The sequence below is a fragment of the Mangifera indica genome, chromosome 11 (assembly GCF_011075055.1).
Source record: "Mangifera indica cultivar Alphonso chromosome 11, CATAS_Mindica_2.1, whole genome shotgun sequence".
Classification (NCBI taxonomy): Eukaryota; Viridiplantae; Streptophyta; class Magnoliopsida; order Sapindales; family Anacardiaceae; genus Mangifera; species Mangifera indica.
The window spans coordinates 8,793,816-8,820,056 of record NC_058147.1 but is presented as its reverse complement, the minus strand read 5'-3'; the positions used below and the strand labels follow the sequence as shown (position 1 = coordinate 8,820,056).

The 26,241-nt window shown below is 31.8% G+C and overlaps 1 protein-coding gene across 1 annotated transcript; it reads left to right on the top strand.

Moving 5' to 3' along the window:
* The first annotated feature begins 19,652 nt into the window (after window positions 1–19,652).
* Window positions 19,653–22,675, top strand: LOC123229109 (laccase-14-like). Its single transcript, XM_044654691.1, has 7 exons — window positions 19,653–19,790; window positions 19,865–20,016; window positions 20,108–20,352; window positions 20,499–20,624; window positions 21,135–21,723; window positions 21,957–22,309; window positions 22,382–22,675. The coding sequence occupies exons 1-7, from the start codon at window positions 19,680–19,682 to the stop codon at window positions 22,513–22,515; spliced, it is 1,710 nt and encodes a 569-aa protein (XP_044510626.1). The 5' UTR covers window positions 19,653–19,679; the 3' UTR covers window positions 22,516–22,675.
* Window positions 22,676–26,241: the final 3,566 nt, after the last annotated feature.

Genomic DNA, 26,241 nt, shown 5'->3' with positions numbered 1-26,241 from the left:
AAATAGTCACACCAATAAACCAAGCTTTCAAGAGGAAGAATTAGTTATTCAAGGTTAGCTAGAACCTTCCAAAGGATAATAAAAATCATATAATATTTTATATGGGTGCAAATATAACATCTTAAAAGTTAAAGTGTTAGTGAGATAGAATTAACATGGCTAAATTATATAATAGCTATACATACATGAAAAAACTTTAAATTAAGAATTTGGAAGGCCAAAAATAGAGTTTTAAAAACTTCAACTAGCCACCACTATAAAAGAAAGAAGTTGGTTCATTCGAAGTGTGGTTAGATCATTTTAACTAATAAATTCACTCACTAAAATTGCAAAACTCTCTCCCTTCTCTTTTCCTCATTCGACCATGGCTTGGCAAAGCTTAGGGTATAGTTCTTTGAATGTTTTTCAAGTGAAAAGCTTAATCTATCATCATATATCCATATAAAGGCAAAGACATTTTTTTTGCATCTTCTGAAGGTACAATTCTTTGCATCTTCTTTTTCAAAGGCATGTTTGTGTATAGTTAGTGTATTTGAATTCTAGATAAGGAGTAGTTTTCAGAGATTTTAGAAACTACTATTATTGAGTAACTAAACACACACCTCTATATAAACAGTATACGCTTGTGTTTGTGAAATTCAATGAAAATCAAATGAATCAAAAGCATTTTTTGGCTTATTTTCTCACCCATAAAAAAAAGTAAGAGTTGTGAGAAAGAGCCAACAAAGGATTGGAGCCAAGGAAGACCTTTAGAGCTTCGAGGACAAAGGCTACTACCACGTGAAGACTTTGTGCACCGTTAGAAGAAAGGTAAGTATGGTGATTTCTTTTTGTTTGGATTACTGTTAATTCTTGGTGCATGTGATGGGTGATTTAAGGGAATATTAATGATATGAATTATTTGTGTGATACGTTTAAACAACTAGTTTAAGAGCCTTGTATTTCTATGTTTCAATTGATGGTATGATGAGAAGTTTGATTATGTTTATTCCAAAATTGATGAATTATGGTATTACTTGTAGTATCCTTGGTTGATATATATATATATATATATATATATATATATATTCATTTATTTATGATGATTGAATCAAATGGATAACGATTCTTTGATTATGTGATGCGTGTTGACATTCATAACATGTTGATGAGATGTTATTTTTGGTTTGTAAGTTAATTCCCTTAGGTGATGTGTAGAAACATGTTTAGGCATGACAATGGGATGAATGGAGAAATTCTAATAATTAAAAGTTTAATCAGATGGTCGGAAAACCTAAATTTTAGTGAAATCAAAATTTTGGAAAAATATGCTACATGTTTGTTTGTCACCTAACATATGGTTGTGTACTTTTGGGGGAGAATCTTCACCATGCAGGTTGATGTCATGAGCGTGTGAAATTAGGGATGAAAGCATACCTATGTTGTATGGGACACGCGATCATATGTCCTACCCTAATTTGCATACCTATGTACAATTCATGCATGGTCATATATTAAGAGATAATAACCCCCCTCCCCCATATACAATTGGACAAATCAAGAAAATGTAATAGTAATGACTTTTTTACCTCTATGAGAAATGAATATGAAGAAGACAAATGATAAGACCTTAACGAAGGTTATTTATAATAGGAATTCTTATGTGCATGTCTGATTATAAGAATGATGACATGGATCTTGACCAAAGCAGTTTCGAGTTGAAACCACCAATAATATACCATGAGAACTATGTACAGTATGACTTGTCAGTGAGCTTTAAGTAGTGTGACATATCATCGAGCTATGTGCAATGTAATTGCACTTTAAGTTATATGCAATATGGCAGTGAAAGCAAGAGTGTTAGTTTGCATGATCATCTATGTGACCTCAACCCTAAACTTGACTGGAATGTAAAACCTGCAAGTAAGCCTAAGGGTATTCTAGTCTTTTCCTTTATTTTTAATTAAGTAATACTGATTTTCTAGAGAGATGCATGTTTGTGTATGGGTCTATAAATGGTTATGCATCATTAGCGAATTTTGAATTTGAGGATAAGATCAAAATCATGGCAAAATCAAATGATTTCTATAGTTAGATGACATGACATACATTTGTGCATCACATCTAGAAGGCAAAATAAAAAAATGTTTAACCTAATTTTTTGTTATTATTTTGCACCTCTAACTACACACCCAAAAAGAGAGCATAGTGAGAAGAGATCATTGATTTTCAAAAGAAGCAGTTGATCATTAGAAAACACTATAGCCACATGAAGAAACACTTATAAACCCGAAAACAAGTAAACATAGTGACCTTTTAGCTTATTATGCTTTAAAGAAAAATGTGGTTGATTGATCAATGCCATCTACTTTTTATGTTGACCATTATGAATAATTGAAAGTGTGCTCTACACTAGATCGTTAGATTATAGATTGATTATTATGATATTATATATATATATATATATGCACGTTGATCATCTTATGTTGATAAGGAAAATACCGAACATGGTGTAACCAATCAACAAAATCATCGAGACTCATACTTCCTTTAAATTTCAGAATTTCAATTCTTAATCCCTTATCATCATCCTTATTTTTCCTTAGTGCCCTTTCATGTTCTTCCTTATATCACTAGGGTGTCTAGGAGGACGAGGGGGTCTAAGGTGTCTTCTTAAGAGGTCTTGTAGGTCGATTGATGTGGAGGGGGTGCTTGGTGTCGGGTTATAACCATGTTATTTGGGTTATTTGGTTCTTAAGTTCTTGAATTTCCCCTTGCAATTTCATATGGCTAAATTCCCAAGGATGAGGTAGAGATGTAGATGAGGATGAATCACCTTTTTAGGACATTTTGATAATTGACAAGCAGGTAAGAGTTAAAGTATTAAGTGTTTTGGTTTGACAAAGAGCTGATTTTAGGCAGGTTTTGGGTTCTGTCAACAATGTCAACTAGTGAACAGTAAATTCCAGTAATGAATAGTAACTCTGGGAAGAAGAGAACTACTAAAAGCTCACACCAACAACCTTTGCTCTAATACTGAATTATGCATATTCATCAAAACATGTAATAACATCCAAAATATAAAAATCTGTTTTTCACTGTTCATTTGAAATGAATAGTTTTTCAATTCAGTCAATTTGGTAGTCAAGACGAATTCCAGCCCAAACCAAACTTATATCAATGCATTCACAATACCATGAGCTATCTTTTAATCTATGGCAGCAGAAAAAGGGAACAAGATAAAGTAATCAAAATGAAGATAAAAGCCAGTGGTAGATTTGGTAATTTCTCTACAACTCTCTAGTGCATACACCTTAAACATACACAAATGCATTCAACTTTGGATTCTAAGGATAAATAAATGAAACCTAGGCATAAAGGAATAATTCCACCAACCTGGTGGTCTTCCACCACTAATCTATCTCTAAGATGATTGGATAAAGGAAAAAAGAGATAAAGGTTTCAAAACTTTATCACCAAATTTATTCAAAATGCAAGTTAACGTTTTACAATTGGGAGGCCACCCTTTATATATGAGGGGGTGGCAGAAAACGCTACAATTTTTCCAATGAAAGTCAACTAAAAGCAAGTAGTTTACACAATTTAAGCTAAGGCTCTCATTTTAGACTAACCCTATTCTCCTTAATGTTCTAAGAGACAAAAGTTATTCCTTTTTTCCCTAAATTTAGGAACCATGTTCCCTAACTTTATGAGCCAACTTCCCATTTAGTTTCAAAGCATCTAATTACTCAATTTTGGACTCAATAGGCTTCTCAATAAGCCTTGGACGTCTTGGGCTTGTTATGGATTTCCTTTTTCTTTAGGCCAAATAAAACAAGTCACTTAAGTGGATCTTGAGTCCATTCAATGATGTTATGCCCAGAAGTGAGATTAGGCCAAAAATGAGCATGTATTGCTTCCTTTGGCTTGTGAAGGGCTAGATCTTCATTATTCTTAAGCTCTTGGATGACATAGAAGCTTGAGGAAGATTTGGAAGCCAATAGTGGTGATAAAGCCAGGTATGCATCAATGTCTGCTTGGAAGAGCTAACTTTAGGCCTTTTAGCAGAATTTTAACATCTTCTACCTAAAAAATTCATTTTAATTTAATAACTCTTTTTAGTAGACTTCTAAAAAACTATTCATAATTTTTTTTGTTGGTGTGTTATAAGTACTATTGATTTGAACTTATTATGTTTGACGAGTCATGTTCATATACTTGTTAATGACTTTAATATTTATGACAACCATATTTATTATATGGATTAGAAATTAAATTTCTTAAATAATTGACAAGTAATTGTTTATCTTGTTGGTTGTTGATTTTAGTATTTTAAAGTTGAAGTTATAAACTTATTTGAGTTTTTTTATTGTGATATTCTATTTTTTTATGTCTACAATTGATCATATAAAGAGATAATAAATAAACTATTAGTATTAAATTTAGATAAAGTAATTTTGTTTTGACAAAATATCAATTTGTGTCAAAATGTCTTGTGTTGTTTTGTAACAAATTGTGTTGTTTCTTGACATTTGACAAAATATGTTATTTCATGACAAATATGTCATTACATGTCATGATTTCACACAATTTTACTTGTTACATAGTTTGGGGTAATTTAGATTGGATCAGACCAACCTAAAAATATTTCAATTTGGTTTAGGGTTGAGAAATTTTGACACCATTCTATTTTGGGTTAGGTTAAGGTTTAAAGTCTTTGACCCAAAACTCGAAATGGCATAACACGAATACAATCCAATGGCATGAACTGTCAAGTATGTCTAGACTTACTCCACAACATTGCATCAAAAGATTAGCCATTCATACATATATATGTTTATATTAAAGAGCATAACACAATTACTATAATTAACCACCACTGTTTTGAATTTATCCATATGCACCACTTAACACAAAAAAAAATCATCCAATCATGAATTCAGATGGCAAAAACCAAGTTCGTACTTATTTTCTTGCAAAAATTGATGAATAGCTAGATATCGAACAAGCTTTTCTCTCTTCGGTTTTCTTCCCTCTAGTCTTGTTGGAAGCCACTGCCTAAAACTGGAAATCAAAGTGTTAACCTCCCTTTGCGTTTGGATAATCCTCCGAAAAATCATAATAATATGCCCAATTTAAACATAATTTCCATGACTGCATGAATGGGTGTTCGCCCTACAAGTGAACAGTCATTCTTCATGTTTAAAATTATGTGAGTGGCTTATCTAGTTTTGCTAACATGTAAGGCTATGCATAAACATTGATGGACTCATGAATGATTGTTTATAGGCCAAAATTAAATATTTCTATTTAATTTCCATCCAATTTTGTCCATAATAAACATGGGTCAACTTTAACATACAAAATAACTATTTTACCCCTAATCATATATGTGGTCGTTACACTACCAACAAAGTCTAGGTAGTTTTCTATTTTAATTTAAAAAAAAAAAAGGACAAAACCATAACATCTTGGCTTTACCTAAAATACTATTGTCCACTCCTAAAAAACTATACAAGAAAAATACAAACAAACGAACATAATGAACACCAAATTCTAGAAAATGTAATACAAATAGTTCAAGAAAGCTCTCTGCTAGATGGTTTTTAGAAGTAGTTGCGAGATAATGTTGGTTAGAGAAAATTAGACCAAGACAAGTTTGGAGGCCCAAATATTTTGTTCTCAAATAAAGAATGTATTGCAAGCACTTTAGGTTTTGTTAACGAAGTTTAAGAAGTTCAAAGGACTTAAAATATTTAGGGTATACAAAAAAGCTGATGTTTGGGTTCTAAGAAATTTTATAAATCATTTAAGAATGAGATAAAAACCATCTTAACTGTTCAAGCCAACTTAATGATGTGTTGCTAATCCAACAATATAGATGATTTGTGCTCAATAAGACATCATAGTGGTCCAAGTCATCATGGCAAGCAATTGACGTGTATATGCATTTCATTAAGTACAAATAGAAAATGTCACTATCATGATGTACTTCGAAGTAAAGAGCACAATTGTCCACGTGTTGTTTTTCCATGTAGAAAGGTGATAAGTTTTTGAAGTCTTACTTGCACTCCAAAAACTAAGAGGTAGTTATTGTATGGTTAGTTTTCTCATTAGATGAACTCACAACAGCAATACCAAAGAGATTATCATCCAAGATATAGCGACTATGACTAAATTGTTAATGTAGGTGCCCTAGAGCTAATTGAATTTAACATTTATAAATTTAATTTTATATAAATAATTAATAAAGTATTTATTGTTATTCATTTCATATGTTGTCTATTTATATGATTGTGTAAATAATATCTCATTAGAAAGGATTTATTGTTATTCAATCATATTTTGTTTATTTATATGGCCGTGTAAATAACATGTCTTTAGAATGGTAGAACTATGATGAGGAGATCAAATAATTGATTATAGGAATCTTATGTACACTTTTAGTGGTCATTCTAGAAATGTTCGTAATTCCAATATTACAATAAATAAAGGCACGTATAATGGTGATAAGATTATTATAATGTTGAGTAACCCTACCATAAGTGACAACAATTCTCACGTGTTAAAACTGTTATAGACAGTTTGGTTCAACACATAGGTGCACATTGTAGACTTATTTATCAGACTACCTTGACTAGAGGATATCCATATGGATAATTACTCTAGTGTCTATTAAATAAGTCCTCTAAACACCATAGGTGCATGTGATTCTTTGACTTGAGGTCACTATACTGTCTCATGTAAGGATCAGTATGGTTTGACGCTATCTAATGTGCCACCGTAATTAGAGTAACTATAAAGGTAGTAATTAGCTATATCGTGAAATACATAGAGGTTATGATAGATCGATAAAGGATTTGTCACCCTTAAATACAAAAGAAGATATTTCACATGAGAATATTGAATAACATTTATAACTATTTGAATTTGTGGTCATAGTGGGATAAGGTTATTACCTAATTCATGTTAGTCATTGAAGTATAGTAGTTCATACCAAGGAACCATTGAGATAAACACTTTTCTATTTCTTAGCGTCAAGAGATATTGGTTGATAAAATGATTAAATTGCACGTAATTGTGATGTGGTAAAAGCTTAAGAGATATCCACTAACACTTTATCATTTGGATGGCCATGATGCTTTGCTAGAGATTACTCTTAGTATGTGTTTGAATTTAGTCTGAATTCATACACTATTGATTTGATAGAAAGCTCATAAGTCACATGCATATAAAGGTTGACCTAAACCTTAAGGCGATAATTAGTTGGTGATAATCTCAATGTTTAGAGAAGAAGAGAATCCAATTGACCATGTTTTCACCAAGTCAAACTTGGTATGCATGGTGCTAGAAAGCACCATGCAAAATTATTAAAACATGGCATGGTTGGATAAAATATTGTCCAGCCATAAAATCATGTTGGGTAGTACACTTTTGGTGCCACTTGTGCATGGTTTGAAACATGTTGGCTATACATATTTACATGCCAATCGTGCATATGTGTTAAGGGTACCGAGTTTGGATGAAATCTTTGCTACACTTGGACACCTGCAGATATAAAAGCATGCTTCAAAATTACAACTAATATACAACACTTACTTAAAACGAAACCGTAACCACAGGTTTCTGTTTTCTCTCATTCTTTTGTGAACATGATTAATCCAGTAAAGAAGCCTCAACAGCTTTCTCCCCGGATTGCCTCTTACATATTTGTGCTCCACATGAATACCAAGGTACCACTTCTCAAGGGTTGGATAACATTTAGTTTTAAGCCATGTAAAGATTTAAAAGAGCTACCAACACAAGTATAAACTTAAAACACCCTATAAGTGTTTTGTATGTTCATGAATGTATGTCTAAAACATGGTATCTTGATTAGGGTTTTTTAATTTTTAAACTTTTAATTCTGTTGCACTGTCAATTACTAGTGCCCTGAAATCTTATAATGGTATTAAAGACACTGTTTAACATATATTCATGAAAATATATACCTGTTGGTTTGTTTTGATTAATTTTATATGTTGAATGCATGTATTTGAATTAATTAATACTAAAATTGGTAAAGATGATTTGTAATCATGTTGTTGCATGATTTTGTTGAGTATCATGTACAACGTAAATTGTGTTAAATTATTAAGTGATGGTATTTGAATATTTATTTGAGTTTTGTTAAAATTTGCAAGTTTAATTTTGGTTGAAAGCCATAGGTTTTGTGTCGTTGCACTAAATCACCTTCAAATCTTGTTAACTACATGATTCAAGGGTTGCTACTGATGTTAGTATGATTTACGTGTTGTATTCCCTCACCTAGTGATTAGCTTATCAAGAATGGGAGTCTTATGGATTTCATTGTTGAAAAAGCTAAAAAACTAAGTCTAAAAGCCTCTTGCACAGCTTTTTCCAACCGTGCAAGGAAGGTATCGAGTGGAATGGTCATGCACCAAGGCATGGCACGATTGGACCTATTTGTTCCAATTGTGCACTTTTAGTGCATGGCATAGCTGAACTAATTTTTGGTCTAACTGTGCCTCTTGTGCATCCATCCTGGTTGCATTCTAGTCAAGCCCAAGCTATGACTTTAGTCATAGAGTATTCTAGATGTTTGTTGAATTTTAGATGCACAATTAGACAACATGTCTAGGCTCCCGAAAAAATTGAAAATTTTAATTTAATTTTGTTTTGTTGAATTTGGACTAAGTTGAGATTTTCTTAAGCTTTGAGGTTGAATTGTAATTTTGCAAAACTTTAGAGACCAAAATGTAATTTAACACTTGAGATAATAATAATTAAAATTTAATTTTTAATCGATATGTATATGTATGGATGTATGTATGCATGGTAGCCAGTACATAGTCAAAGAACCTTTGTGGATGTTTTTAAATATCTTTATTTCATTTTTATGTTGTAATTCCTAAATAAGACCTACATGTCCTGCCTTTATCTCTTTTTCCTCTTTTATTTTAGGTTGTTTTTATTTTTCTAGAATTTTGTAACTAAGAAATATAGTCATGCAATAATTAAAGACTAGAGACAAAAGGATAATCACGAGGACTAAAAGATGAAGAATCACCTAGGTTGACTAGTCAAACTCCTCTTGGCTTGAGGGGTTTGACATTAGTTATGACCATGTGTTGGCACATTTTTTTTATTTTACATTGTAGAATGTATGTGTAGATTTTATTTTACAAATATCACCTAATATGCGGCTTAAAATCTAATGAGACTAAATAATAAAACCCTTAACTTAAATATTAAGTCTAAGATTTAATTAGTACCTTCCAATATGATGCCCTAATTAAACCCCTATTCGTTGAACCTTGCTCACCAAAGTGAAGGGTACACTTCTACCAAGTGAATTATTAGATGATGATCATGTTAGGTCTGACTTAACTAATGTGCTTTGCTTGTTCGCTAAAGTGAAGGTGAAGTATGTTAAAGGAATGAGTAGGGAATGCAATTGTAGATGTAAAGAGATATACTAATACTAAGAGTCACATTTGAGGTCACATGATTTGTTGGGGTAACACTTAGCTTGAGATCGTGGGCTTTTGGTGATTAATTTAAAATTTACCTATTTGATTAATTCGAACTTGTTCGCCAAAGCAAAGAGAAGAATTAATGTAATGAAATCTCAGTCCACTAGGAAGTTCATCGAAACTTTTCGAGTTCAATAGTGATGGCTATTGGCTTGAGGAAAATAGTGGAAGCATTTTAATTATTAAATCCGTAATTAAAATGAATATTAATTAAGTAAAATTATTGATTCTTTATCTGTAAATTTTAGATCACTTAATCATCATGTCAAACCTAATGTATCGATCAATTCTTAAAAAGAAAATAAGCTCACGGTAAGTAACTTCATTAATTGGCAAAAAAATCTTCGGATTATCCTTTTTCATGAGAAGAGGTTGTATATCCTTGAGGGGTTGTTGCCATCTAAGCCTAGTCTCAGTGCCAACCAAAAGCAAAATGAAACTTTTTAACATGTATCTTGATAACTCTGTGGAAGTTTAATGCCTCATGCTAACTTCCATGTCACCTGAGTTTCAAAAACAACATGAGAAAATGGATATGCAATCCATACTTGCATACCTTTGAGAGTTATATAATACTCGTGTGTGAGCTGAACGATATGAGGTGTCAAGTATATTGTTTGATTGTAAACTTTCTGAATAAGGACAAGTTAGCCTTGATGTGGTCAAGATGATTGACTATATTGAATGGTTGGCAACATGGTGTTGAAATCCTTTCCTAAATCATGAGCTAATTTTATTCTTGAACGAAAAAGAGAACTTGTGAAGAGTTATTGTATATGTTTAGGCAGGCTGAAAAAGAAGTATAAAATATAGGTTCAACTAATCTACTTGTGGTTGATACTCAAGCATCAAAAGCCAAGGCTAAGGGCAAAGGCAAGACTAATACTAAGCCTAAGCCTAAAGCGAAAAAACAACCTGAGCCTTCAAGTTGTGTGAGGAAAGGAAAGGTTATTTGCTTCTATTACTGGAGAAGACATTGCAAAGCCTTTGTAGAGAACAAAAAGAATAAGGTAGATGAAACCTTTACTTCAGGTATGTTTATCATTGAGATAAACTATTCTCCTTGTTCATCTTAGGTTATAGACACGAAATTTGGTTCTTATATTTGTTCTAATATGTAAGAACTACAATAGAGTAGATTACTCACCAAAAGAGAGGTTGACCTACATATTAGAAATTGAGCACGTGTTACTATATTAGTTGTAGGCGTTTATTATCTTAGGTTGTCCATTATTGTTATTATGTTCTTTATGTTTCTAGAAACTTAGTTTCTATGTCTGTTTTAGACAAAGAGGGATATTCATTTTTTATTGCTAGTGATATTATACCCATCAATTTAAATAATATTCTCTATAGAATAGCTAAATTGCATAATGGTTTATATATTCTAAAACTGGATAATGAAATCTCAATGTACAAAATAGTAAATGACTAAAATTGAATGATTTGAATACCACATATCTATGGTACTATAGGCTAAGCCACGTAAGAACAAAAAATATATCAAGACTTTCTAAACAAAGAGTAATTGAACTATTAGGGGTTATTCACAATGATGTGTGTAGGCCCATGACAGTGCATAACAAATATGGAGAAGCTTACTTTGTCACATTTATTATGACTTCAATAGATATGACTATGTGTTTTTGATGAAACACAAGTCTAAATACTTTGGTAAATTCAAAGAATTCAATAATGAAGTAAAAAAGCAACTTAGGAAACAAATTAAAATCTTTCGAAGTGATTGAGAAGGTGAATACCTAAATGCTAAATTCAGACAATACCTAAAGGAATATGGGATAGTATCTTAACTCAATCTTTTTGGTACTCTACAATATAATGGTGTATTTGAATAGAGGAATAAGACCTTGATGAAAATAGTTAGGTCTATGATAAGTTTCACTGATATACCCATGTCTTTCTAAGGTCATGCATTAGAAACTATTGTCTTTACGCTAAATCGTGTCTCATCTAAATTTGTGGATAAAACTCTATATGAGTTATGGACCAGGCGAAGGCCCAATCAAATTTACTTGAAGATTTGGAGTTATAAAGCTTATGTCGAGAAATTGACTTCGAACAAGCTAAATGTTAAGTCTAAAAAGTGTTTTTGTGGGTTACTCAAAGGTTAATAAAGGATATTGCTTTTACCACCCGAAAGAGCGCAAAGTCTTTATTGCTCATACCGATGTGTTTCTTAAGAAAAAATTTCTTCTCAAGAGAACTAATGGGTAGAAGGTAAAGCTCAATAAAGTTCTTATACCATAAGATACAATAGATGGTAGGCAAGACGATGTGCATCACAAATGGTTGATCATGATAAAGAAGTTCCTCTACTTCAGGTGAAACAACCTTAACGTACATAAGAGCTATATAGGTCTCACAAGTGCGTTGTGAGCCAAAGAGTTTTGGTTTTCTCTTGAAGCAACACAGTGATATACTGATCATCAACGATGATGAACCTAAGGCCTATAATGAGACTATTTTAAGTCCAGATTCTGATAAATTTTTAGATGTCATAAAATCTAAAATAAACTCTATGTACCAAAACTAAGTATAGACTCTGGTGAATATACCAAAAAAGGTAAAACCTATAAGGTGAAAATGGGTTTTCAAAAAGAAAACTGATGTGCAAAGAAACGCACATACTTATAGATTGGTTACAAAAGGTTTCACTCAGAAATATGACAACAACTATGATGAAACCTTTTTACCAATTGCTATGCTTAAGTCTATTAAGATTATGCTTGCTATAACTGCATACTATGACTATGAAATCTTTTAAGTGGATGTCAAGACTACTTTCTTAAACGGTTACCTTGTAGAGGACGTCTATATGGTTTAACCCAATAGTTTCATTCATGTTGGATAAGTAGTAAAAGTATACAAGCTGGGAAGGTTTATTTACGGACTTAAGCAAACCTTAAGAAGTTAGAATATTCATTTTGATGAAGATGAACTATGTGTGTACAATAAGGTAAGTGGAAGTACGATTGCATTTTTGGTATTATATATCAATGACATATTGATTATTATAAATGACTTACCAAACTTGTAACCAGTAAAGGTTTGGTTATCCAAGTGTTTTTTCATGAAAGATTTAGAAGAAACAATATATATTCTTAGGACTAAAATTTATCGAGATAGAGAACATAGACTATTGGGTCTAAGTCAAAGCATATATATAGACAAGGTATTAACTATTTTCAATATGTAAGCATCCAAGAAAAGATTTTTGCCTTAGTCTTATGGTGTATATCTCTCAAAAGAGATATGTCCATGTACAAGATCTAAGAGAGATAAGATGAGTAGGATCTTATATGTTTTGACTATAGGATCAATCATGTATGTCATGTTATATGCAAGGATTGATGTCTTATACGCTTTAAGCATTTGCAATAGATATCAATCCAATCAAAGTGAAAAACACTAGATAGTTGTCAAGAATATCTTGAAGTACCTGAGAAAGATTAAAGATGCATTTTTGGTTTATAAAGGGGAATCTGAACTCATTGTAAGAGGCTACAGTGACATCAGTTTTCAAACTGATTGAGATGATTGGAAATCCCAATCAAGGTTTATGTTTTGTTTAAATAGTGAGGTAATTAGTTAGAAAAACTCCAAGTATAGTGGTTGATTCTATAATAGAGTGACAAAAAAGAATGTATGGATCAAAAAGTTCATAACTAAACTTAGAGTAGTTCAGAGTATAGCTGAGCCAATTGAGCTCTATTGCAACAACAATAAAGTGATTGCTCAGACAAAGGAGTCACAGTCTTATCAAAGGTCCAAGCACATACTCAAACGATCTCACCTAGCCAAAGCGATTATACAATAAGGTAACATATAGATAATAAGAATTGATACAAATGACAATTTGACTGACTCACTGACAAAGCTTCTATCATAGTAGAAACGATAAACATGTAGCTAAGCTCGATATTAGATATATAACCAATTAGCTATAGTGCAAGTAGAAGATTGTTAGGGTAAGTGCCTTAGAGCATATAAAAGTTGATATTTTTAAATGTAATTTTATATTAATAATTAATAAATGATTTATTGTTATTCAATTCATATATTTTCTATTTATATGATCATGTGAATAACATGTCATTAGAATGGTTGAACTGTGTTAAGGGGATTAGATGATTGATCATGGGAACCCTATGTACACTTTTAGTGGCTATTCTAGAAACATCTATAATTCTAACATTATAATGAATAAGGGCATGTGTAATGATGATGAGATTATTATAATGTTAAATGACCCTATCAAAAATGGTGACAATTCTTGTGTATCTAAGTTATTGTAGACAACTTGATATAACATATAGGTGCACGTTGTAGACATGTTCATCGAATTGACTTGACTAGATGATATCTGTATGAATGGTTACTCCAATGACTATGTAATAAATCATTTGAACACCACTAGTGCATGTAATCCTTTGACTTGAGGTTGTCAAACTGTCTCATGAAAGGATTGGTATGGTTTGACATTGCCTAATATGTCGTTATAATTTAGGTTACTATAAAAGTTGTAATTGGCTATATTGTGAGATACCTAGAGGCTATGATAGATCGATAAAGAATTTGTCACTCTTGAGCATAGAAGAAAATATCTCACATGAGGATATTAAAAAACATCCATGACTGCTTGAATCTGTGGCCACAACGTGATGAGGTTATTACTTAATCCATGTTAGTCATTGATGTATATCAGTTTATATTAAGAACTACTAAGATAAACACTTTTCTATGTCTCGGCCTCGAGAGATATTAGTTGACAAAATGATTAAATTACACGTAACTGTGATATTATAAAAGCTTAAGAAATGTTCGCTGATACTCTATTGTTCGGATAGCCATGATGCTTTGTTAGAAGCCAATCTTGGTTTGTGTCTAAATTTGACCCGAATTTAGACACTACTAATTCGATAGAGAAATTATAGGTCACACACATATAGGGATTGATTCAAACCTAGAGGCACCGATTAGTTGATGATAATTTTGGTATGTAGAGAAGAAGATAATTCGATTGGCTACACTTTGACCAAGTCAAACTTAGCACCATGCAAAATTATTAAAGCATGGTATGGCTAGACAAAATATTGTCTAGTCGTGCAATGCTTAAAATCATGCTGTGTGGCACACTTTTGGTGCCACCCGTGCATGGTTTGAAACATGTCACTTGTGCATGTTTACATGTCAACTATGCAATTGTGTTGGGGGTGCTGAGTTTGGATCAAATCCTTATTGCACTCCGACACTTACAAATATAAAAGTGTAGATAAAAAAAAACCCTAGTCATAAGTTTTTGGTTTCTCTCCTTCTTTTCTGAACATAATTAATCCAGCGAAAAAGTCTTAATAGCCTTCTCTTTAGATTATCTCTTATGTGTTCGTTCTCCGCATGGATACCAAGACGCTACCTCTCAAGGGTTAGATTGTGTTCAATTTTAAGTCACATGAATATATAAGAAGCCACCAATGCAGATATAAACCTAAAACACCATATGAGTATTTTGTATATTCATGAATGTATGTCTAAAACAGGAATCCTGATTAGGGTTTTTGTGATTTTTTATTTTTAAATTTTAAATTTTGTTGCGTTGCTAGTTATCGACACCCTAAAAACCCTACATACAGATGATGCCCAATATGTACTCTGCAAGCAAGTTTGTGACACAATGTGAGCAAAAAACCTTTTATCCAGAGTTTTGGAAGAGAAACTCTCAGAAGTTACAATCATTTCTCACGATATCCTCGACATGTCTTATTTATTCTTTGCCATCAAATGATAAAAGTCACCTCCTACCGAAAAGGGAGCACATAACCACCCACTTTCCTTAACAAGTGGATTTATCTAAATTCATTTATGTGATTTAACCTGTAACCTTGTTTGTGATCCCATAAATTAAAGATAGGCATTGGGACAATACTTTTAACATCCATACTATTGCATTGCCAAATTGTAATTAGAAAACTACCAACATATATAATTGTGGACCTAGGCTTTCAAGTAATATACTGATCCACCTTAAAAACATCATTCTCTTCACAATCTCACAATTCGATTATTGTTCCCAATTCATTGTCTTGGTCAGATCATACCTACAATCCAATATACTTTTTATTGATGTGATTTTCAACATCAATACAGATCTTCTTTGAAATTATTACATTACCAATAAAATGACTATTTTACCCCTAATCATACATAAGGTAGTTACACTACCAACAAAGTCTAGGTAGTTTTCCATGTTAATTAAAAAAAAAAAAGACTAGACAAAACCATAACATATTGGCTTTGCCTTAAATTCAATTTTCCATTCTTAAAAAACTATACAAAAAAACTAGTCTACAAACAGACAAACGTAATGAACACCAAATTTTGGAAAATGCAATACAAATAGTTCATGAAAGCTCTCTGCTAGATGGTTTTTGGAAGTACTTGCGAGATAATGTTGCTTTGAGAAAATTAGCCCAAGACAAGTTTAGAGGCCTAAATATTTTGTTCTTAAATAAAGAATGTATTGCAAGCACTTGAGGTTTTGTAGAAAAAGTTTAGGAAGTTCGAAGGGTTTAAAATATTTGGGGCACACGAAAAAGTTGATGTTTAGGTTCTAATAATCTTTTTATAAATCGTTTAGGAATGAGCTAGAAACCATCTTAACTGTTTAAGTAAATGATATGCGTTGCCGATCCAACAATATAGACAATTTGTGCTCAACAGGATGTCACGGTGGTTCAAGTCATCACTATCATGACGTACTTCAAAGTAAAGAGCATAATTGTCCACGTGTTGTTCATCCGTATAGAAAGGTAAAGAGTTTTTTAAGTCTTATTTGCACTCCAAAAACTGAGAGCTAGTTATTGTGTGGTTAGTTTTCTCTTTAGACAAACTCAAAACAGTGATTCCAAAGATATTATCATCCAACATAATGCGACTTTGACTACATATGACACCTCGAATGTAATCTTCAAGTAAGTTTGTGACACAATGTGAGCAAAAAACCTTTTACCTAGAGTTTTGGATAAAAAGCTCTCCGTAGTTATAATTGTTTCTCACAATCTCCTCAACATGTCTTATTAAACCCTTACCATCAAATGATAAAGGCCACCTCCTACTAAAAGACGAGCACACGACCACCCATTTTCTTTAACAAGTGGATTTATCTAAATTCATTTATGTGATTTAACTTGTAACCTTGTTTGTGATTCTATAAATTAAGAATCAAACGAAGACATTGGGACAATACTTTTAACATTCATATTATTAAATTGCCAAATTGTAATTAGAAAACTAACAAGGTATATAATTGTAGACCTAGGCTTTAAGTAACATTTTGATCCACCTTAAAAACACCGTTTTCTTCACAATCACACAATTTGATTAATGTTCCTAATTCATTGTCCCGACCAAATTATACCTACGATCCAATATACTTTTATTGATGCGATTTTCAACATGAGTACATATCTTTGAAATTATTTGAATTAAGATATTCCATGAGTAATTAATACTTGGACGACGGAAAACTGAAAATAAATGAGATAAATAGAGCCGATAATCCATCCATATACATCGCTATCTGACTGCCAACAGGTCGCATTTTCTTCATGTTTCAGCAATGAAATATGGAAAATGTCAAATTGTTTATTATGTCGTCATTCATCAACATAATTCTACTTAAGCCGTATCCTTTCCTATTACATTGTTGTCAAATATCGTTCTTGAGGTATTGCTTTATTTCAAAGTTGGTTGAGCGTTCAAATTAAAATGCTGTTTCTCAGCTTCCTTAAACATTTAAAATAACAATCGGCATATGCTAATTTAATAATAATATGGCATGCTGCATGCAGTTGGTTAATAAATTGCTTATTTCATGATATACAGTTATATACCTTTGTTTAATAAATGTAGAATTTAAAAAAAAAAACGAAATTTAATTATATACCTTAATTAATACACATGACGTTGATCAGCGACTGGCTTGTTTGGATTTTTTTTAAATTTTAATCAAATAAAATAAACATAAAATAATTAAATAAATAAAAAGATATATTATTTTTGTTTAATTTATTATTTTTATTTCTATATTTTATGAAAATATTTTAAAATTGTTTAATTATTTTTATCTAATTAAATTATGATGGATTTAATTTTGTGATAATATATGGATATATGATAATTTAAAGTTAAAGGGCATTTTCATCTTAAAATCATAATTTTTGTTATTCCTTATAAATAAACCATGAAGAATATTACGATGTTAAATTAGTTGTTAATAAATTGATAGGTTGTTTGGCTAGTGTTCAAAACAAAGCTAGGTTTTTGGTGAGTTGTATAAAACGGTGAGTTTTAGCCAAAACTCACCGTTTCACACTAAAAGAAATATCAATTGTGTGCAGAAAATGAAACAAAACAACCACAAACAATAACACAAGACCACTCTCAAATTAATTATGAACTTGAGATTAATAATCAATAAATATTCAAATTATTTTCCTAGCTATAACCTCACAATATTTTGTGATTATGGATCAATATAAGAGAAATAACTAAAATAATTTTTGAAATAAACCTTCGATAATCTTGATAATACCCAGTGATTAATCAAAAACCAAGGAAAATTTTGACATTTTCTTTCTTTGATTTGCATAGGCAAGAAAAACAAATTTGCTCATATACTATTCTTGTTTTGTCTGTCTTTTAGCAAAAACCCAAAAAAGACATTTATATTTCTTTATAACAACGGCGTCAACATAAAATTAGACTTTATGAGTAATTATCTAATTTTACCAAGAATTAAATAAATAATTTACCACTCTTCCAATCACACATAACTTGTGCACACTTTGCTCATCTCTTCTTCTTCTTTTTTTTATATGGGTTGGAACTTCAAGGCCATTTGGCCAACATTCTCCCATCCAACCCATGGGAACAATGTTAGATCCTCAAAATTACTTGTAGTTTTGTCTTACCATCTGGGTGTAGAATTGGTGTTTATTTTGAGTTACTACTTTAGTCAACATATTAGCTAGATTTTTATCAATACGAATCTTTTTCAATAAAATCTATTGACTATTCACCACTTCACAAAATTAATAACTACCTCATGTAAATATACTTGATGCAATAATGGTATATAGCATTCATGCTCAAATCCAAGCACTATGAATATCACAGTTAATCACATACTTATCTTGCTTTAAACCCAATTTTTGGAAAAATCTTTTTATCTAAAACCTTTTTTTTACCTACTTTATTTGTAGTAATATACTCAATTTCAGTTGTAGACAAGACAATACACTTTTTACAGTTTAAACTATCATGACACAACTCTCTCTACAAAAGTAAACACATACCCTAAAATTAGCTTTCTACTACCTAGGTCACCTATCATGTCTGCATCAGTAAACCATTCAAAAATTAGTTTTGAGCCACTAAAATGCAAGCACATCTTAAAGCTACCTCTCAATTATCTGAAGATCCTTTTCACAACTTCCCAATGATCTTTCCCTAGGTAAACAAAAAAAAAAAAAAACCTACTAACTACACCACTTGTATGAGTCATATCTGGTTGGGTGCAAACCATAATATACATCAAATTCTCAACTGCATGAGAGTAAGGGATAGCTGACTTTTGTTCATTTCTTTCCTTCATAGAAGGACATGACTTCTTGCTAAGCTTAATGTGATTAGCCACACAAGTGTTAACTAGTTTAGCTCTCTTTATATTAAATCTATCTAGAACCTGTTCAATATATTTCTCCTATGACAACCATAATTTATTACATTTCCTATTTATTGAACCTCTAATGTTTTGATGATAATAAAAATATAAGTTAAAAATGTTAATTTGTCCAAAAAATGTGTCTAAGCTTTACAAAATAGATAAAGTATGAAATTTGTATAGTAAAAATTAGGAACGGAGAGGGTTATGATGACAATTTATCTAGAATTCTTGATCCTAGAACATGGAATGTTGTTGACATCTGCATAGGACACTAGTTATGAATTAAGGTTTTAATATATTTCATTAAAATGGCATTTGGATTAATTAATTATTATAATTTTCGATAAAACCAGTATAAATACTACGGAGAAAGCAGCTAAAGATCCAAGAAGAAGAAGGCAACCTGAGAACACATAAGAATGGATACCAAGAAAATGGATTTTAATTTTGGGTTTTTAGGGTTCTTGTTACTTGATGGCCTGCTTCTTTCCATGGCTCAGCGTCCCAACACCCACCGTCATGATTTTGTGGTAAGTGCTTTATTTTTTTTAAAATGCTCGATATATTACATCTTAATGGATATTTTTTGTGAATGTTTTTGTAGCTAAAAGAAGCCAATTTTACAAAGATGTGTAGCACAAAAAGCATGTTAACTGTAAATGGAAGTTTCCCAGGGCCAACGATTGTGGCTCGTAAAGGGGATACTATGTTCATTAATGTCATCAACCAAGGGATATATGGTGTCACCATTCACTGGTTATAACTCTCTCTAATAGTCTCTTTGATAACATTCTTGAGGTGATGAAATGATTATGCCTGAAAATTAAATTTCCTTCTTCTTATGCAGGCATGGAGTGAAGCAGCCAAGGAATCCATGGTCAGATGGCCCTGAGAACATAACACAGTGTCCGATTGGACCTGGAACCAACTTCACTTATCAGGTGATATTATCAACAGAGGAAGGAACCCTTTGGTGGCATGCCCACAGTGACTGGACTCGAGCCACTGTCCACGGTGCCATTATCATTTTACCAGCTGTTGGAAAAACTTATCCATTTCCAAAGCCTTATATGGAACAGACAATCGTACTTGGTACTTAAATTTTGCATCTAAGCTCAATTTTGTCAATCTCCTTATACTAATGACTTAGTCATTAATAAGATATATGAAGTAGGAATAATATTTGCCAATTTCAGTATACTAACGATTTTTCACTTTGAATATTGATGCACTGGAAGCCTCATGGTTCAAGGAAGACGTGATGGCGATGATTACTTATTCAATCGCAACTGGAACCACTCCAGCTTTGGCTGATGGGTACACTATCAACGGCGAACCAGGGGACTTGTATGAATGCTCCAATGGTACGAAGATCTTTTATGTATTTGAATACTTTAGTTTAAATTCTTGCTATTATTTAATTGGTTGATTTATTATAATTCAATAATTTTAACAGAATTTAAAAATTACTTATTTTTCGTACAAATTTGAAAACTTTTAAACGGTGTGTTTGCCACTAACCATGTTTTTTCAAAACTTCACATGGGATAAATTGCAGATCCGATAACTGTCCACTACACTGTACCAAACTCCCACCTATAAGATTATAGATATCACAAACTTTTTATGAATTTTATATATATATATACATATATATATATATATACACATATAAATATACGTATACATTTACACATTTTCATAAACCATGCATTTAATAAGATGTAAAGCGTAATAACTTTTCACTAATAAATGGAATAATATGAAATTTATGCATGTGTATACAAGAGATTTTATTATGTTACCATTAACGTTTTGTATTTCACTACATAATTCCTTTAGAATACATAACCAAGAAAAACTTTGCATTGCAGAGACAACATATCGGTTATCAGTTGAATACGGCAAAACTTATCTTCTTCGCATTGTGAACGCTGTGATGAATTTCCAACAATTTTTCGGAATCGCAAGACACAACCTCACAGTTGTTGCGCAAGATGCAGCTTACATAAAACCAATAAACACCAGTTACATAATGATCAGTCCTGGCCAAACAATGGATGTCTTGTTCACGGCTAACCAAAATCTTAGCCATTACTACATGGCTTCTACTCCTTACAGTGATAGTGTTGTTGCATTTCCCAACTCCACCACCACAGCAATTGTTCAATATAAAGGCAATTATACCGCCCCTTCATCTCCTTTCTTCCCAACTCTTCCTGCCTATAATGACATAAATGCTGCTCAAAACTTCACCAAGGCTATAAAGAGTTTAGCAAAAAGAGATTATCCGATCCATGTCCCTCAAAGACTCGATGAGCGACTCTCCATTACAGTTTCTTTAAACCAATTGTTGTGCCCTAACAGCTCTTGTGATACCACAACTGGAAATAGGATAGCTGCAAGCTTAAATAACGTTAGTTTTGATACTCCTCAGATCGATATTCTGCAAGCATACTACAGGTATACCTACTAGATTAAGTTTTTAAGGGGATATGAACTTAACATTTGTCAACAATATTATGAAAGCAATAACATTATATGTACACATTTTAAGTACATAATTCAGGTATATAGATAATATGTCATTATATGATTAGTTAATTTTAAATTAAGAATAAAATATTTATATATAGCATTGCTCTTATGAAATAACTCTTACAACTAGATTGAGAATTGAGTGTTGGATGTTCTAGGCACTTGAAAGGCGTATATGATAAAGATTTCCCAAGTGAGCCGCCGTACTATTACAACTTCACGGGAGATGTGTCCAACATATCAGTGTTCACAGCCCAAGGGACAAAGGCCAGGATGATAAATTATGGAGAAACAGTTGAAATCGTGTTCCAAAACACTAATTTGGGGGCTGCATCAAGTCATCCAATGCATTTACATGGTTTCAGCTTCTATCTGGTTGGAACAGGTTCAGGAAATTTCAACAATATGACTGATCCACTCTCTTATAATTTGGTTGATCCACCTGAAGTTAATACCATCAGTCTTCCCAAAAACGGATGGGCCGCAATTCGATTTGTCGCCAACAATCCTGGTAAACTATGTATCTTCAATTTATTATATGAACACTAGCTTAATTATATGAATTTTAATCTTGTATATACAGGAGTGTGGTACATGCATTGCCATTTGGAGAGGCACGCAACCTGGGGCATGGACACAGTTCTCATTGTGAAGGAGGGGCCTAACAAGAATGCAAAAATGATACCACCTCCCCCTTACATGCCTCCTTGCTCTTAGTTATAATTATGGACTTCATTATATCAAAAGATTTGAGTAAAATCTTTTAGCAGATTTTAAAAATAAAAGGGAATGTGATTTAGCAAACAATAAGACAGATATAAATCATATTTTGTGATAAACAACTTGAATTTTTATAATGTTGACGGCTGTTTATGTATGGATATATTCCTTTTTCTTGAAATTTATAATAAAGAATTCTATACTGGGTGAAACTTCCAATGTAAACATTATGCAAAGAAGCCTTATCAAATATGCAATGATATAACCATGGAAGCTAATTAGAATTAAGCCTAATAGGATAGTAATTAACTAAAATTAAGCCTAATAGAATGGTAAAGAGAGGTTAAAGATATACAAAATCGAAACTAAATAAATACAAGATATTCTACCTAAAGAAATACAAAATATTCTCAAATATATACAAGATATTCCCAAATAAACACAAAATATTCTAACACATCCCCCTTCAATTTGGAGCATGGCTATTGCAAATGCCCATCTTCCTAAGTAAATGTTGAAAGAAGCATTATCAAGAGTTTTAGTGAAGTCAATTGAGTGAATATGAGATGTGTGCAAATCATTGCTAAGGATCTAGTCACACACAAAATGGCAATCTATTTCAATGTACTTATTGTGTTCACGAAAACCAAGTTAGCAACGATGTGGAGAGCCGCCTAATTGTCACAATAAAGAGTCACTAGTACGGACAAGGTTTTCTGCAAGTCACTAAACAAAGAACGAATCCATAACAATTCAATGGTGGCAATAGTCATAGCTCTATATTCCACCTTTGCTGAAGATCTAAAACTATTTGCTGTTTCTTTGACTTCCAAGACATAGGACTATTTCTAAGAAAGACAACATATCCAGTGGTGGAACGTCTGGTTGTTAGGTAACTAGCTAATCTAAATCACTACATGCAAACAACTTAAGACAACTTGATGAAGAAATAGAAACACCTTGCTCAAGAGATTTCTTTAGATATCTAAGAACTTAGAGTGCGACATTAAAATAAGGAACTTATGGGTTTTGCATGAATTAACTAAGAACTTGCACTGGGTAAGTGATGTCCAATTAAATGATTGTTAAGTAGAGAAATCCATCAACAAGACATCAATATTGACTTAGATTACCCATTTTTTCTCCCAAATTAACTATCAAACCATGCTCAGTATCTATAGGAAAAGAAACTGGTTTAGCACAAAACAAGTCCAAAGTATGTTTTTATTGACTCAACATTATACCTTCTTTACTTTGAGCTACTTCAATTCCTAGGAAGTACTTGAAATGTCCAAGATTTTTTATGCTAAAAGTGACATGTTACTCGATATGATCAATAAGACTAGAATTATTCCTTGTGATCACTACATCATCAACATAAACCAACATAGTTGTAAAGGAATTTCCATGCATATAGGTGAAAAGAGAATTGTTAGCTACCAACAAATTGATCCCAAGACTAAGAAGTCAGTCTACAAATTTTTTGTAACAGTTTTGTGATGCTTGTTTGAGTCAATATAGAGACTTTCATAACCTGTATACTTGATTACACCTAGTTTAGCAAAACCCTATGAAACTTTCATGTAGGCCTTTTCAGTCAAATCTCTAAGTAGAAAGACATTATTTACATCCAATTGATGTAAATGCAAATGTTGAACTGTTACTACAGATAATAAACATCTCAATGTGGTAATCTTTGCACTGAAACAAAAGTATCATGATAATCAATTCCTTTCATTAGCGTTAACCCTTGGCTATTAAACACGCCTTAAATGTAACCTCTCCTAACCAATGGGTGTGTTACAGAAAAATGGCAAGAGTTCCCCTATTATAGAGGGCCCAGGGAATTTTTTTTTCTTTTTAATTATGCCATGTAACACTCCCAATTAGCAATTCACATAAACCAGTCCTACCAATCGACTGAATTTTCAATCAACTTTATCAAAATTAATAAAATAAGCACGTAATAATAACCATCATAAAAATTATCACCCACAGAAGCTTTACAACCAATTTTCATAACTAGCCATATATATATATACATATATAGATATAGCTATACACAGTCATATATATATACATATAGGAAACAAAATTATAGTGTCTTTCTCCCTCAGTCTCATGTCTCATTAGTGCTCCCCGAGAACCTTTGTTGTAACTCTTTACCTGTAAAATATTAAATTAAACGGAGTGAGCGACCACGGCTCAGTAAGAAAATCATACTCAATACTCAAAGTATTTTATACCAATACTAATCTCTTCTATACTCAGCGTGTCTGAGCTCTTTACAACATAATAATTAACACATAACACGCATTAAATACATATCATAACTCTTTTCTTTCACCAATTTATTCATTTTCTTAGTATACAAATATGATTCATTCGTTATGATTTATGCATGTATGAGTGTCATGACTTTTCTATCAACTCTTTATTAGCCACATAGGCTTACATGCATGATTCTGATGCAAATGACTTTCATAAAATATTTGCTAATTCTTTTTTTTTTTTTTCCAAATACTTTCATTGACCGATCTAGACTACATATGACAGTATTTGCAGTCACCATATAAGGTATAATTCTCTCTTACACGTATATTTTACTATTTTTGTTCTTTGCTGTCCACACAGTACAGCTGATATTTTTTCTTTGTTGTCCACACGGTACAACCGATATTTTTCTTTGTTGTCCACACAGTATAGTTGGTTGTTCACACAGTACAACCAATATTTTTCTTTGTTGTCCACATAATACAGCTCGCGTGTAAGGATTTTAAGCATGTTTTCTGCTTTCCTGTATCATATGAGTCATTATAAAACCAAAAATACTTGTTTTCCATTTTCTAAAAACATGCATAACTTAGAAAATGTTTTTCCTCTTTCTTTATTTTTTTCTGAAATCATGCATATACTATGATTTCTTATGTATGCATGTATAACCATAATATGAAATATGCGCATTCATCATTTTCCCATATTCTTTTCACTCCTTATCAAACATCATATTATTTCCTCATGCATTTATATATATCTCATGCATCAAATTAATTTCAAAATATATAATATAGACTTAAGATAAGGGTTATTCCACATATCATGCACATAATTAAGCAAAAATTAACTTAATGCAAATTCTTTCATCAATTCATCATTTCTCATATATTCAACACACCAAAATCCACAAAGCTAACCCTAGGAATATGAAATGTCTAAAATACCCTTATGGCAAAAAATTATATCATGATTCCTAATGAATTTCTTTATCCTTTTAAGTTTAAATCACCTTAATTCTAATATCTTATACACTTATATAAGTAAAGGTTATTTAAATAACCTAACTCAAATTTACTTCAAGTATGTAAAGTATGAAATTCTTACCTTTTATTTGCTAAATAGATGATTTAAGCTTATTCACCCTCTTTTCTTCTTTTTGGCAACCTTAATCAATCAAAAATATAATCATCCATCAAAACTCTAAATGTCACATCTCTTAAAAATTAAATTTCTTACCTTAGAACTGATCAGAATTGATAGATCTACACTTTTTATAACTGGAGGCACTAGAAATTAGGTGGTTTAGCTAGGTTTTTTGGTGAATTTTGGTTGAAGGAAAGCTTTAGCAAAAATGGTGGAGGCTCTCGGCTAAAATGAAGAAGAAAATAAATAGGGTATATGTTTTATAAGCCTTTTGGACCATTTTGCCCTTAATCTTTTCCATAA